Raw genomic sequence first — 16217 nt, 5'->3', positions numbered from 1 at the left:
GACGCAGTTCACTCAAATCTTCAAGATCGTCTTCGACCATATCCTCTGAAATATCCAGCGTCGAAGAACCCTCTTCCGAATGTTTTGACAACGTAGAATCAGAAATGGGATCATTTTTGACAACTTGTTGCTTCTGCAAAACAATTAGATGCAATGAGCTAAATTTTATTATGATAAGAAAAAAAGTTAAAGCTAAGAAAGATTGTAAATTTAGTTTATCGTTTAAACTCATTAATATATAGTTTTCACTGAATTTTTTTTCTACTTAAATTTCGATAGCCAAAATTTTCCAAATAGTTCTAAATTTTTAACTTCCCGCTAAGAAAATTGAAAATTTCATAAAGTTGGGAAGTTATTGGTTTCACCGGAGAAATCTAAAAAAAAATACAAAAAAATTTTTTTTGTGTGATTTTTTTGGAATGACCTTTAAACGGCTCTATCAATCAATTTCAAAAACTAATCAGCTCTTTACATAAAAAAACCACGTCGATCGCCACTAGCCCGGTCAAAATCGGTTGATTTCGTTCGTGAGTTATCGTTGTCGAAAAAAAAAAAAAACCGAAAAAAATGTTTTTTCGGAATTACTACTTCAATCGACTAAAACTTAAAAACTCTTTATGACGCCTGAAAAACTGCGTTAAATGACATCAACCGCATGAAAATCGGTCGATTCATTCAAAAGTTATGAGGCTTGAAAATTCAAAAAATAGTGTTTTATTTAACCTCTACCAGACTTTTGAGCTCGGAGAGCTCAAAATTACATGAAAATTATATTTTTGAGCTTAAAGAGCTCAAAAACGTAGTTAGCGCAATTTTGAGCGCTTAAGTATGAAATTAGCGGAAAGTTGCAGGGATGGCCTTTAGGGTCAACCGTGTTTCTAATTTTTTTTTAATAATTTTAATACTATAAAAAAATGTTTATCTACACAGCAAATTCCAGATAAAAAATTGATAAATTATGTTACAAGAAGTTTAGAAACTACAATTAGAAGATAAAATTCATATTAAAAACTTTCAATCATACCTGCACAAATTTTAAAAACTGGCCATCACCATCAGTAATAACTTGCTTAGTTGCATTATTAATCTGTTTCTGAAATATAAAAATAATTTAGAATATCTAGTTAGTATTTTTTCATGAGTAGATGTATATCTATTTTTCTCATACTTTAAATTTGATTGATTTTATTAGTCATTACATAAAATTCTTATCAAGAATAATATGTATTGATTAGCGGGATAAACATAAACTAGAAGATACATTAAGAATTCAAATAAAAATGTTTTTGAAATTTGTTTCATGGATAATATCCAGTAACTTTACTCTAAACATTAATTAAAAATAACTTATCTACTGCAGAGCAATCATGATTGTTCATAAACATAGAACAATAATAAAGAAATTAATTCGAAAAAAAAAATGAATGATTGTTTAGTTAGAAGACCTTAAAAAAAGTGTACTTGTAACCGTAACCGAAAATAATTTTTTATTTTTTATTTTATCATAGATAATAATTACTGTCATTTTCAAAGAATTGTAAAATTAAAATGGGTTTTAGGAGATTTATCAATAAAATATATGAGTAAGAATATTCAGCTAAGATACTTGTATACAGTAAAAAATTTTGTGTAATTTTATAAATATAAAATTTTTTTGTGTTACTTTAACATTTTAATGTGTCAAATTTTTTATGCATACTATATCTATAGATAGTTTTTTTAACATATGATCGTGTTATTTTTACACACCATTTGTGTTAAAATTACACAAAATTTTTTACTCTGTAGAAAAATTGAATATGATATTGTAGAAAAATTGAAGATCTATTATTATTTTGACTTTTACGTTATAACATTTACCATTGATTTTTTTATAATAAGCGTTTCTCGGAATCAATGATTGAATTATAGCGTACTTTAAAATTATCTACTAAATTATAAAATTTTGATTGGCTAGAAGATGAGAAAATCTTCAATGTTTTCAATTAATGCTTTAAATTTGTTTTTTTTTTTTTTTTCAGCAGTTACAATATTCTAAAAATAATAAACTTTATATAAATATTATATTCTAAGAAATAATTCATAGCAGTTGGAATCATATTTTCTTAATTATTATTAAAGTTATTACTTACTATTTTTAAAATTAAATTCGCCTTTTCTACCCGACTTACTCTTAATTTTTTTGCTGTTGATTTTCTCGTGGCTTCTCTATCGATAAGCTTCTCATAATTTTAACTCTGTGTTTTGAATCAATAGATTTCTTCAATGCATCTTTATCATCTGTAAAGTCAATATTTTGTATTCACCAAGTATATAAATATGCATAAAAATTTTATTTCTCGAATAATTTTTCTACGTAAAAGACATATTAAAAAAATATTCGTAGTTGAAGAAATAATTACATATTTCAAGACAATGTTTAAAAATAAGGTTTAAAAAAGTTGTTATTGAAAAACTATCTTCATTTCATTGTGATATTTATCGTTGTTTACGCATATTTGTCTACTTGTAATGGAAATTTAGTTAAATGTTTCATTATAATTCATTTGAGAATATTTGAACTACTTGACAGACAAAAATTATCCATGGAAATAATCAAAATATGACTAAATAAAAAAATTCATTAAATGATAACTGAAAGTTGATTTATATGAATAAAATAAAACCATTACCACCACATTCTTTTAAATTTTCAATTGCCACTGGTTTCCGTGCATTATCTAGTATGTAAAAGGTTGACACTTCATGATCAGCTGTTGTAATTGGATGTAAGCCATTTTCATCTTGATAATAAATGTCTTTCATCCTGCAAATTGCAAAATCATTCTTTTTTTCTCAATACAACAATATTTCTTAGTGAAATCCATAGCTAAAACATATTCAGTTTTTAATAAAGTAAAGTTAATTGCAGATACTAAATTGAATTAATTATCAGCTGACACTGATGCAAAATTTCAGTCTTTAAGGTTATTCATGTAACTATACTGTAATTTTGAATCTTGATTAATTATTATCTACTGAAAAATAATGTTGAAAAATAAAATACTAACTATTTAATTTGCTAATGGTTAATTATAATGATAGGGCATGTGATATATTAAATGAATATTTAATTCTCATGGAAAAGCCGGTTGTTATCGAAACTTTACGTTGTGGTGGAATGACAATGACGACTGGCACTCGAAGTGAAACATCTTGCGCAGGTATGTTGGGGCTTGCGTGCGCAAGTGCGCAGTTACTTGTTTGTAGATCGGTGGAGCAAAAGAGTTGCGGAGGTGTAGCGGGGAAACAGGAAGCAGCTTTTGGTATGACGCTATGTCGATCAAAAAGACTCAGATCTTTCTCGACTATTCTATCCTTTGAGACCAACTTCTGTAAATGCAAAAGTGCTTCATAAAGTGCGTTCTAAAATAACAATATTTAAATCACAATAGTATAACAAATATATGCATATATATATACTGTTGATTGAATTTTAAAAGTTGTAATTACCCATAATATTTTTGTAATTATTTAATTAACATAAACTGCAACTACAAGTTTTAAAGTTGATGTGTAACACACTTGCAAGGTTATAATAAAAAGTTCATTTTTTTGTTGCATTTTGGATGTAAAGGTAAGTTGACTTTAGAATTATGCAAAGTTTATTTGTGGATTATTAATTCAATTTTTTTTAAAGTTCCAAGTATTAAAAAGAAAAAAAAACTTATTTATCTCCTTTGATCATAAATATAACATACTCGATAATGAAATTGAAAAAACTCATTTTTTTATTTGTATTTGAACGATCATCAATTTGTGTCATGTTAAAATTTTTTAATTACTTTAGTGAAATAAAAAAAATTTGAATGTTGCCTGTTGATGATACATAACAAAACTGATTGTAATTGACTTATACACTAATTTAATTTATTTAATATTTAAGTTAATTTTTTTTTTTGTGAAATTTGTGTTTTTATAATACTTGTTTTTCTTTTTTTATATGCTGGAGACTAATTTTGTAATATATTTTTGGATTAAGTTTTTGGATATCCAATCTTAGATATATACATAAGTATACGTGTATAGAAAGCAGGGAATAACTAAAGATAACACTTTCGACAATTTTTAGAATGTTTGAGAACATTTATTAGTGAACTTTTATTAGTAAGTAAAAGATAAAAGTCGGATTTTTTTTTTATTTTATAAAAACTCTACTTACTAAACAGTTAAATAAATTAGATTCATAGTTAATAATAATTTTTTTGTAAATTATATAATTTATTTCATTACTTATAGTATTCATATCTATTTCAGGATTTAATATTTTAGCATCATGAGTGACAATCGTGGAAAAACTCGAACCGCAATCTACAAAAGAAATAAGAAAAAATTGAAAACCTACCTGAAATTGTATCCAAAAGATACATTATTTAGTTACCTACCTCAAGGATATTTGTGTTATGTCCACCTGCAAATTTTTTTTCTCTCTTCTCATTTTTCTTAATTTAAATCACCCGCGCAGATGGAAGACTTCTCCATGCGCGAAAGCCACAATAAAATAGAAGCTACGCGACTGCTGGTTGACTAGCGGGGACTTTTGCAAACTCAGCACCGCGAGCATTTAAAAACGAGAAACGGAGACCCCTCCCGGTCTTTGTTAATTAATTCGACTTCCGCGTTTAATTGACGGGCCCGTGCCTTGTAGAGTCCTTTGCTTTAATTTGCTCCGCACTTAAAGGAAGTTTGGACGCGGTTTCAACCGGCAGGCCACGTATTAGTTTTAAGTGTAAACCAGGTCTTTGAGCAGTTAATTTGACTTCCGCGTTTAACTGACGGACCCGTGCCTTGTAAAAGTCCCTTGTCTTAATTTGCGCTGCACTTAAGACGAGTTCAGACTCGGTTCAACCGGCAGGCCACGTATTAGTTATTAGTATCTACGAGTCGGGTTTCTCAAAGTTCTAATTTGCCCTGCACTCAGGCGAGGACTCGATAAATAGATAAAACCTAGAAAGTCAGATCCCAAAGTCTTAATTTGCCCTGCACTTAGGCGGGATTTTGACAAGTAAGAAAATCTATAACCGGATTCTCAAAGTTCTAATTTGCTCTGCACTTAGGCGAGAGTTCGGTCAATAAGTATAAAAATCTTTTAATATAATATCTTTTAAAGCTAAATTTGCGCACTTTACCCTACGGGGGACTGGAGGACGTTAGCTCAAATAAATAAAATTCATTAACATAATTTACGATTAAAATTACAATTGTGAAAGTGTAAAAGTTTTGGTATTTATAAAAATAAATCTAAAAAAGAAGTGAAATTCCATTTGAGTTCATAAATTTCATAAAATAAGAAGCCCTTAGAATAAGCAGCCCAAATCCATCCAACTCCATCCGCTGCGAGAATCAACCAAAGGGCTCAATTAAGGAACAGGCGCTAACAGCTGCCCTGAAATCACAGATCTGACCATCAATATAGTTCCTGTAAACGGTAAGTACATCTACTTACTTGTAGATGCTTGTAAGTACTCTCAGTAAATCTGTGAACAGTCTCAAACGAAGGCGTGGTAAATTCGTACATCGAAAACGTCCCACAAAAATAATTAAAACAACGGAATTAAAACCTCCGTTGCGTATTCTTTAAACTGTTAGTCCAAACCTCCACCGTTTACGCTACCGCCCAAAAAAACGCCCTTGGACATAACATTTGGAAGAAGTAAGTTCATTAACAATAAAATTTTTTATTTCAATTGTTGTTTAATTACCACATGTTAACTTATCACTTATACTCGTTTCAGTATCTTACTTCAATTATTATTTACTTATATTTTTGTTGTTTAACTTACCCTAGCAGATTGAGTACAACCGATATTTTCGGTTTTTTTTGGTTGATATTTTGTCGGTTTAAACATGGTTTAAATCTGGTTTAATTACGGCTTTTAACTGAAAACAAACTCAAAATAAACCGTTTGTTTGTGAATTTAACAGACCAATTTTAAACAAAAAAAAAACTATTTTTCAATTTTTTTTTTTTTTTTTTTTTTTCTAAGTGGAGTTGAATTCGGATATTTTACTTATCACTTTCTTGCAGTTAGAATGGAATTCTGAAATTCAACTGCAGGAAAGTAATAAATTGAATTTCCGAATTCGACTCCACTTTAAAAAGAAAAAACAATTTCAAAATTATCGGAAAGTTGAAAAAAAATTTTTTTTACTGTTGTCAAGTAAATGATGCAGAATTGATAAAAATGTGAGAAAAAAATTGCCCCATTAATTTTTTTGAAAATTTTGAATGATCGGTCCGTAGAAACCTTATAGGTTTCTGAGGGGGTTATTAAGGTGTAGAAATTACTAAAAGTGGTAGCCTTAACATCAATACTTGCAAAGATACAGCCTATAAACCAATCAAGGAAAAGAGCCACTTTTTTCACATTTGTTTAATTTGTTACCAAGGAAAGAATAAATTTTCCCTCAAATGTCTCAACAATATTCTATAGGAAATTTATCACAGAATTTAAAACCATCCTCAAATTTCTTGTACGATCATTAGTTTCTGAGAAATCCGTAGTTGAAGATAAAACGGTCCTTTTTCAATCAATCGCGGATATCTCCGTTCAAAATCGACGTAGTCTGATTTTTAAAAAGAGAAATTGAAGCTAAATAAAATGGCAATCTCTTCCATGTAATTGTATGACAAAAAAATTTTTTTTCGATCCTGTAGGACCTCGAAAAGAAGGTACAAAATTTGGAAAAATTTTTTTTCATCCGATTTGTTTGGATTGCATCGAAGCCGTGACCTTTCAAATGTTTTGGCTTGCGGATTAAAAAACCAGTCTTTAAATTTCAAAATGCTTTTTTTTCCAATACGGCTATTTTTCTTGTAGATAAAGCCCGTCATAAAATGCAAAAAAATTTAGATTTTTTTCCTGCTCCCTTCATTTGTGAGAGTGTACTAAAATTAACTACTTTTTCTTTTTAATTGTCACTTGTTAAATACTTTAAAAGCAAAAATTTTTTTAATTATTAGAGAATTTTAAGCTTGACAGACGTTTCTTACAATTGATTAAACAAAAAGTAATTTTATTAGTGAGTAAGGAGATAATTTTGGAATAAATATTTTTTTTTTTTTATTGAAATTACGAAATATTTTTTACTATAGACACATATTTATTTTTTTGATATTAAATAGCTAAAATATTACAACCTTTTAATCTTTACAAGAAATTTTAGTCTGTTTCCCAACAGTTTGGAAGAGCAAAAGCATATATACTATTATTAATATTCATACACACAGCAGGTTTAAAAGATTCATTCATGTCAATGAAAACAATGTCATCAGTTACTTTTCACTTTTTAATATGATTAATATTAATATCGTTTGCAACTTCCCTAAAACGAGTCATAAAAAATCCACATACTTTCGTACCATCATTCAACATAAAATATCCAAATTTAACTATCGATCCAAAGCTCATCAGTGTTTCACAATATATGACTGAATTACAAAACTTTTTTTTTGTTTTCCTGCAAGACTCATAATGGACTCCATCAATTCTTGCTCTCAAATAACATTCAATATGATCAGAAAAATATCCTGCTGCATTCAATGCGGATTTTTCTTGAATGCTGAGTGTCACTTTCTTTATTTTTCCTTTAGTTGTAAATTTTTCTGGACCATTATCGTCGAAGTGAATCTTCATAAGTTTTATAATATTACTTTTTGTTAAATCCGACACTGTTTCATCATTTATTATACTAATAATAAATTTTGATATTAAATAACGATCAGCAATCTGTTTACATGGGCAGTGAGGACTAGTTACTCGGTTACCAATATTCCGATTCCAGGACTCGAAAGAAAATACGGAATGCGCCCAAAAAGGACCTTAGTCACGCACGGTTCTGATAAGATGACGTAATAGATGAATGTTGTAATTCATATTTTTGATTTTAAAATACTTTTCAAACTTTTGTACGTACGATTCTAGTAAAATTTGAGCATGGTCCAACATTTTCAGTGATATAGAATCGCTGTTAAGTATATGAAATACTTCAGATAAAGTCGACAAGTGGTCAAGATATTTCTTCAGTAAAATACCATTCAGGCAAACAATAGAGTAGTCAAGCCAGTTTCTTAATTCTGACGCCTTCCAATTTGGAATCGTTGATATTTTTCTCGGCAATCTTGAACGAATATTGTGTGGTTTTATCGATAGTAATCTTTTGTCAATTTGTTCTTTTTGTTTAGGCCTCCCGATGTAATAAGGTACAACTACTTTTTTGTTTTTTTTTTAATTTTTCATCACTAATGATATCATAGTCTTTCGTAAATAATAATTGAGAGTGTTTTTTTATAATACCTAAATAACAACAATGCATCGTTTCAACTACCATCCCTTTTGCTAAATTGAATAACGGTAATAGCATAAGAGCTGACGGACCTTTAACGCCTTTAATTTCTGTATTGGTCTCATGAGATTTTATCATAGCATCTCGTATTTCTTGATCAGTTCTGAGCTTGATAGGATTCTTACCAACCGGGTACACATGTCGTCTTGAAAAACTTTTTCCAGCAGCGTAACACCAAGTACAACCATACTCACCGTTGTATTGCTTCATTTGTAAAATTGATGAGCGGGCTGGTGAGTCAACGGAACATATGAGAGCAACAAATTTTGACAGAACCATACCAGAACTTGACTCCCAAGAAACACCAGTAGTAAATAAATCGTAAACTTGGTCTACAAAAGGTTTCAAAAAGTCGTTCGTAACAGGTTTCTTCTTATCGACGTAAATTCTAGCCAGCATAGTATGTTTTTTCCGTAAATGTGGTGATAATTCATTAATCTGAACATACAAGGGCCAGGCGCTAGACGTAGAAGAATCAGATATACTGCATCCGTCGGTGTTGAAAGTAAATGAAAAATTGAACGGATTACTTAAAAACATTCCAGGTGCACTCATTTTTTTATACTCCAAACCATCATATAAATCTTCAATAGCATTAGGATTTTTTTTTATCCTTGTGAAACGATATTGTAATAAAGTTTCGATATTAGGAATTTTCAACAAATTCAAGAGTTATAGACGTAAGTTAAGTGAGATAAAATAACCTAAATAAGAATCATCTTTTTCTGGACCGCATGCTTTGCAGATACAATCATTAGTCAGCTTTCTTTCCTCGCCCAAGTACATTTCACATTTTTGACAGTACATATGATAGGCTATTAATTGTTCATTTTTTTCTAATGTATGCCATAAATTAGCTTTAGTTGTAGGCAAGCATTTCAAATCATACGTACTATTTATCCATTTAAATAGCAAAAACGTTTCTTCATATGTCCACTTGTATTTAATTGATACAGTCAATAGAAATAACAAGTGATCCTTTGGTGAAAAAGGAGCCTGAGGAATTAATGGAAAATCTAAAATATTACTATGGAAGAGAGATGAAAATTCATGAGAGTTATCATTATCATCATCATCCTCATCGTCGTCGTCGTAATCATCATCATCATCATTATTATTATTAATATTATCATTAATGTCTTTATTAGTAGCAGTAGTTGCAGTTGCAGTGGTAGCATTGTCTTCAGTTTCATTATTATTATCATAAAGATCTTCAAAGTTGTTTTCATCATAATAATTTGTTGAGTTTGCATTAAAATCATGGTGAATAATTTCATCTTGATTGACTGCTTCATCACTGAAAAATATTAATATATTTGGTAATATACAAAATTTTTAAATAAAAAATAAATTAAAAAACAAAACATCTAGTTGCCTGCATGTCATACATTATACTTAGTCTTGGGTTAGTATCTGTAGCGAGGACCGGGGTAGTGGTTGATTTTGAAGAATAACTTGCTGATAAACTCTAAAATAAAATTTATAAATTATTAAATAAAATATATTTACTTTAAAAATAACTGAAAAAACTGATAAAAGTATATTCGAATTATCTCATATTTTTATAAGAATTTACTCGAGAAATATTTATTATACTTGATAAATTGAGGTAATGAGTGAAAATGCAAATTTTTATTTGAGACAACTGTTATAAATTCTTTATTTCAAAAATACATTCTTACCTGCGACTTATACAACATAGATCGGGGCAACAAATTAAAAGAAACAAACATCTTCTGGATTTAACACGTTCCATTGTTCCATAATTTTTTTGTTGTGTTTATAAATAGTTGTTCTATGTAATTTTCTTTTTTTATTGTTATGATCCATTTTATATAAAAAGTATATCTGTTCAACCGTAACATTAAATCAGTAAATGTTTAACTGAAAAACCGAATGCCCGCTTTATTTACGAGCAGTGTTACCTACAACATCTACGGTTATAACAGTACGTATACTATCCGATATTAAGACTAATTTTCAAGATTAGATTTTTAACTGAAACATACTTTTACATTATAAGCTCAGATCTCACTTCTACCTTTAACGCTGTATGTACCCACTTCGAATGATATTCAGGCGAGTTTAAACTTTTGCAGATTTGTGAATACTGGCTTTAAGTATACCTATGTACTAGTGGCGCCCTCAGCAGCCGAAAATATAAATTATTATTTCAAGTAGCAACGTAAATTAAGTGTATTCTAAGCGGGAATTCTCTATTTTTGTTAAGTTACATAACCTAATATCTAACTTATACGTTGTCTTAGCGATTGATCATAAATAAATCCATTTATTTATTAGGGTTACTTGAAATCATTGAAATTTATTTTTCAAATTTTTTTTTACAAAAAATATAATAAGTGTTATGGATAAATATCGTTGTTTAGTCAATGATTTAGTAACGCAAGAAGAACTAATACTACCGGTAACAGATGTTTATGTATATGATGATTCTGGGCTGCTAAAAATCGCTTCAAGAGCTGACATTGATTCTGAAAAACCTTTGTACATGAAAGTGGGAAATTCTGTCCATGAAATTAAAATGATTTATTATGGTGGTAAGAGAAATGAAATATAATGAATATTTGCATTTAAGAAACATGGTATTTATAGTTAATTATTCTTAATAGGTACGAGGAATCAGTTAATGGAATTACGACGATCATGTAGTAAGAAGCGATTAAGAATTATCAAACGATTGAGTTTGGCATCACCAATTGCAACTGCTGAAAAGAAAGATAAAAATAAAACCTGACAAGAACACAGCAAAAAAAACAAAACGTCGTCTAATAAATGTAAGTAAAATTGGAATGTATTCTGGATTAACATTTTATTCTGGTTCGATAGTTTTTAATTATTAAAAAATACTTTCATTTACATCTTCAGTATAACAGTTTTTATTACGTAAGTTATAGAATGTTTTATTTATTTGTATTTCTTGCTTAAGAATTATTATTTTCAATTTTTTGTTACATGATAGTATGTACTGAAAAAAAAAATAACTTAAATTTTTTTTTGACCTAATTTTCCTTACTTGCTTTTATTTTTCAAATCTTAATATTCGCTTTTTGAAGTCAAAATTGATAAGAAATAATATGATATGATTTGGATAGAAATATAAAGTCTTTGAAGTTGAATAATTAATTAATTTTTTTATTTATTGATTTATGCCAAGGCGTAGCTGCCAAATGGCAGTTCAAAAATGATAGTTATAATCCGAAGTTTATATACTAAACCTGCTGATAGTAATGACAATGATAATAATAATTTGGTATTATTTTTTAGGATAATCAAGAAAATATCACAAGTTTAAGAAAGCATCTCAGTGATCAAAATATTTTAAAGCGGTATCAATCGCGCAAAGATGAGATAACTACTTTTAACCATATGGCTATTCAAGTAAGTATTTTCTAAATTTATTACTAATGACAAATTGTAATAATTAAAACTTTTTTAACTACATTATTTGCAAAAAAGTTATTCTTTCAAAGATAATATATCGCGAGTTGTATTTGTGCAACAAAATTTCACCAGCATAATTTTTTTCAATAAGTATAAAGATTTAACATTTTACACTGATAGAAGGATTTGTTTATAATTAATAAGCTTTATTAACTGTTAATAAATATTTGTTAACTATTGATAAATGTTAAAAAATATTTATTGAAATTTAATAAATCAAATAATTGTCTCCATATAAATTGAATTATTAATAGTTGATAAATCTTTCTATCAGTGTATAAAACAAAAGCACTTTGATAAAACATGTCAAAGTTAATTAATGATAAATTTTATTTCCAGGATCCTAAAAAGTGTTTAAAACCAGTTCAAACTCAAATATATGCAGGACAGAAACCTTTTCTATTGTATAAATCAATATGTGCTGGAGGAGCTTTTGATGATAAGAACAAATGTGCTTCCCAAAATCAATCATTGCAGATCACTACGTTTTTTAAAACATTACCTGGTGTTCGGCCATTACAAGAAATTGATAGTATTGATTCTCTGAAAAGAAAAAATCTTGACAATAAACGTGCTACATCAACTCCAAAATCCAGGAATGATATAATTTATGAATCTTCAGACACTTCAGATCACTCAGGTGCAACTGACGATGACTCAATTCCTAGCGAGAGTCAATCACCATCACCATCTCGGAGGTCATTACAAGAAAATCTTGAAAGATCATCATCAGTTTCAAGAATTAGTGAACCTGGACAAAATAACGAATTTCATCACCGATTTCCATTTGAAACCCGAAAACGTCAAAGATATTTGTTTCATAGACGTTTACCCAGAGAGGAACATTCGCCTCGAAGATCTCCGAAACATCGAAGATCTACGTCTGGTGAGCCTTTATTTGAAGGAGAACCTTCTCCTCGGAGATCTTCGGAACGTCGAAGATCTGAGTCTCGTGAGCTTTTATCTGAAGGAAAACCTTCTCTAGGAGACAATAATCATTGAATATAAAAAGAAATCTAAATAATTGAAAAAAGTTTTTTTTTCAATGAACGTTTTTTATTTTTTTGGTCGTAATTGAGTTTGAAAGTTTCACGTTCAAACGGTTTTATTTTGGTTTTTTTTAGATTATAACCAAAAAAAACCGGATTTAAACCATAATTAGCGGTTGAAAAACGGAAATTTTTCGGTACAAACTAAAACGCTCGGGTACTATGTATTACAAATTAATTAGTAACTTACATTTGATGATTAAAGAAAAAAAAATCAATTTGATGATATTAGGGAAACTAGAATAAATCATAAAGTTTTTGTATCGATTTCGCTAATTTTTGATGACAAAACCTTATTATTTTATGTTCATTTTACCAAATATCGCATAAGCTTAACAGTTGAGTTTCTAAAAATCATCTAATGATTAAACTATGTCGTAAATTATATTTATTAGTTGATTTTAACCTTTTTTATTTCAAAATTGAGTTGATTAGGAGTATGATATATTTGTTTTCACAACTTGAACTTCTCATTACCTTTCCCAAGCTGCCTGTACATCGACTTTGAGTCTTTTTGAAAATTTTCTTAACCAACTTCAGTAACCAGAATCAGCAATTTTGTGACAATAACTCTGTAAGCTTTTTCACATTTTCAATGTTTTAATAAAGCTTATGCGGTAAATTCTATAGCAATCAACCAATTATATTTTCCTGCATGCCAAAACTAACATAGCATTTTGTTTGAATGTCACTCATCTTGTTGAGTACGTATTCATAATTGGCATCGTTCAAAAATTTTTATTTAAAACGTTCTATACATGCACGATATTTGTGATCATAATTATCTCTTTTATTTGGTATTTGAGTAATTACTTTGAATAGTTCATTCTAGGAAAATCAACATTACACTTAGTTAATTACTTTTAGATTGACCAAGAAAACTTGTACTTTATAGTAAGTACCAGAAATATCAATGTGTTGCTTTCACAATTTTCTAATTAATTTTTTTGAAATATTCTATACTTATTCTTCGAATAATCACTAGAAATCGATTTATTAATAAGTAGAGTCAGTTTATTAGTTCAAAAAGAGTACCATTTACAGTTTTTAAAATAGTATAAATAATAGTTTTGAGATTTCATTGGTGAATAACATTCATCTGGAAAGAAGTAGTTAATTTTATAATATATTTGTATTATTGCCAATAAGATCATTATTTATTTTGTTTTTACATAAAAAAAATTCTTACAAAATAGTAAAATCTACCCTTCATCTTGACTATTTATGTTTGTTCATTAAATGGAAGTAATACTTATCGTGGACGAAATTCATAGTCACAATCCTGTCTATTAACCCTTAAAGTCTCATTGTATCAATATTTTTCTTCAATTTTTTTCACCATGGAAATATGTCTGCAGATTTTAAATTAATTGATAATTGACAAATAAAAATAAAGTAAATGAAAGTAGTTTATTTCATAAAAAAAGTTATCTTAAACCAAAATAATTTATAAAAAGACTTAAAAATTGTTTGTAAACAAAAAAAATTTTCTGAAAACAAAACAATTGGTTTTTTAAGATAGATTTCTTTTTACGTTGGAGTTTGCATTGAAGAAGTGGTCAAACTTTGGTTAAATTCAAAGGACAAATTTTATATTTTATTTATTCAATTTCATTAATATATTTGAATGTTAATTCAGTTAATAACTCAGTGGAACAATATTTAGCTTAATTAGAATCATACATTAGTATTTACGCTGGTTTTTTTAATATCAAATAAATGCTTTACGGCCATATATTTTATGTTAACATCTCATAAACATCAATCTTGACTTTACAAATTTTCCCCGACTTATAAACTAATATAAATTTCTTAAAAATGTTAGCATTTAAATACTTCAGGTGGTTGGTAGCGATTTAATTAAATATGTGCAATTCTCTGTAAGGATGTTTTCAAAATAATAATTAAAAAAAAAAAAAAAAGACCAAGACAGCCAAAAATATTCTTACAGAGAATCACCCATATAAATCGAATAATTCGGTCACTTCTTTTGTATTAAACACAATAGTAGGAAATACTTGTTATTTAATTGAATATAAATGAGTCACTTGTGAGTTACAATAATCTTTTCAAGTTTATTTATATTAAATATCTTTATTATCTTCTACACGATCAAATCTTTAATAAAATTCTAGTTAATATCAACATATGTTAATTTTATTTAGAATTTTATTCATATTTATTGCACCATTATTATCAGTATGCATACAGCTACACATCACTGTTAATTCCAAAAATTTTACTTATACACTTCTATTTTTATAAAATCTTTTGTAGTTAACACTCCAGTTACATATCTAACTTCTACTGTTGATATTGAAACACAATTCTATTTTTTAACTTTTAGTACTTGAACTTTTAATATCTATATTGTGTTATCACTCTAGTGTGAATCTGAGTATACTTTTATTATAAAGTAAAATTTTTTTTTTGTATAATAATCCAGAATTTTTCTTTCTATTTATTTATTTAAAGTCGCTCTAACTGCGAAGTTGTTGGCAACTACAGTATATCAATTTTCCATAAATTTTAAAAATCACGAAATTCATGACAACTATCTATCTCTGTTCACTACACGAAAAAATGAATCATATAAAGTACTAACTGATTGCTATTAACAATATTTATAATTCAAATGCTAATTTCTTGTTTATTTAAAAAAAAAAAATAAACTAAAATAGTAAAAATCGCCATGTCAATGATAAAAAATTCATAACATAATAACTCAACATTTAAACCCTAATAGTTACTATGTCACATGTTAAAACTTGTTATGTGTTGAGTAAAAAATATACTTCTAACGCAGTAATTTTTAACATTTGACTTAGTAATATTTTATATAGTGTTGAGCGTATCCCCTCTCCTGTGTAAATTGGACTTAGCTGTTTTCTGTCATTGTTCAACTTGTACTGTGTACGTCTTTAGTTTATAACTGTACTAAAATTCTATATGCCCTAGCGTTTGTATAGCGTTAAGACTAAGCGTTTTTATTGCATATTTTATTTTTATTGCATATTTTTATTTATTTCCATTCAGAAAAAAAAATTCATCTGACCAAGATTTTTAGTATTAACATTTTTTAATTTAAAAATTTACCTTTTTTGCGTTGAATAGCATTTCTTGATGATCTATTTGATTCATGTAGTGATATAAATATTTCGGTCAATTAGTATCTACAGATATTGTTCAGATTTTATTAATGTTCACTTCATTCTTTTTGATGTTCCATTTTGCTGAAAAATATGCGATTGAGCATATTTTAAAATAATTCGTTGCTGTTTATAATAAAATTTAAATTTATTATACATAAATTTTTTTTCT

The 16217-nt window shown here is 28.0% G+C and overlaps 1 protein-coding gene across 1 annotated transcript; it reads right to left on the bottom strand.

Moving 5' to 3' along the window:
* Positions 1–8220: 8220 nt before the first annotated feature.
* Positions 8221–8940, bottom strand: LOC123274104. The gene has a single exon (XM_044741594.1). It carries the CDS (start codon positions 8938–8940, stop codon positions 8221–8223), a length of 720 nt encoding a protein of 239 aa, XP_044597529.1.
* Between the last annotated feature and the right edge of the window lie 7277 nt (positions 8941–16217).

The sequence above is a fragment of the Cotesia glomerata genome, unplaced genomic scaffold, assembly GCF_020080835.1.
Source record: "Cotesia glomerata isolate CgM1 unplaced genomic scaffold, MPM_Cglom_v2.3 scaffold_22, whole genome shotgun sequence".
NCBI lineage: Eukaryota > Metazoa > Arthropoda > Insecta > Hymenoptera > Braconidae > Cotesia > Cotesia glomerata.
The sequence above is the reverse complement of the archived record's forward strand: the minus strand, read 5'-3'. Positions and strand labels throughout refer to the sequence as shown.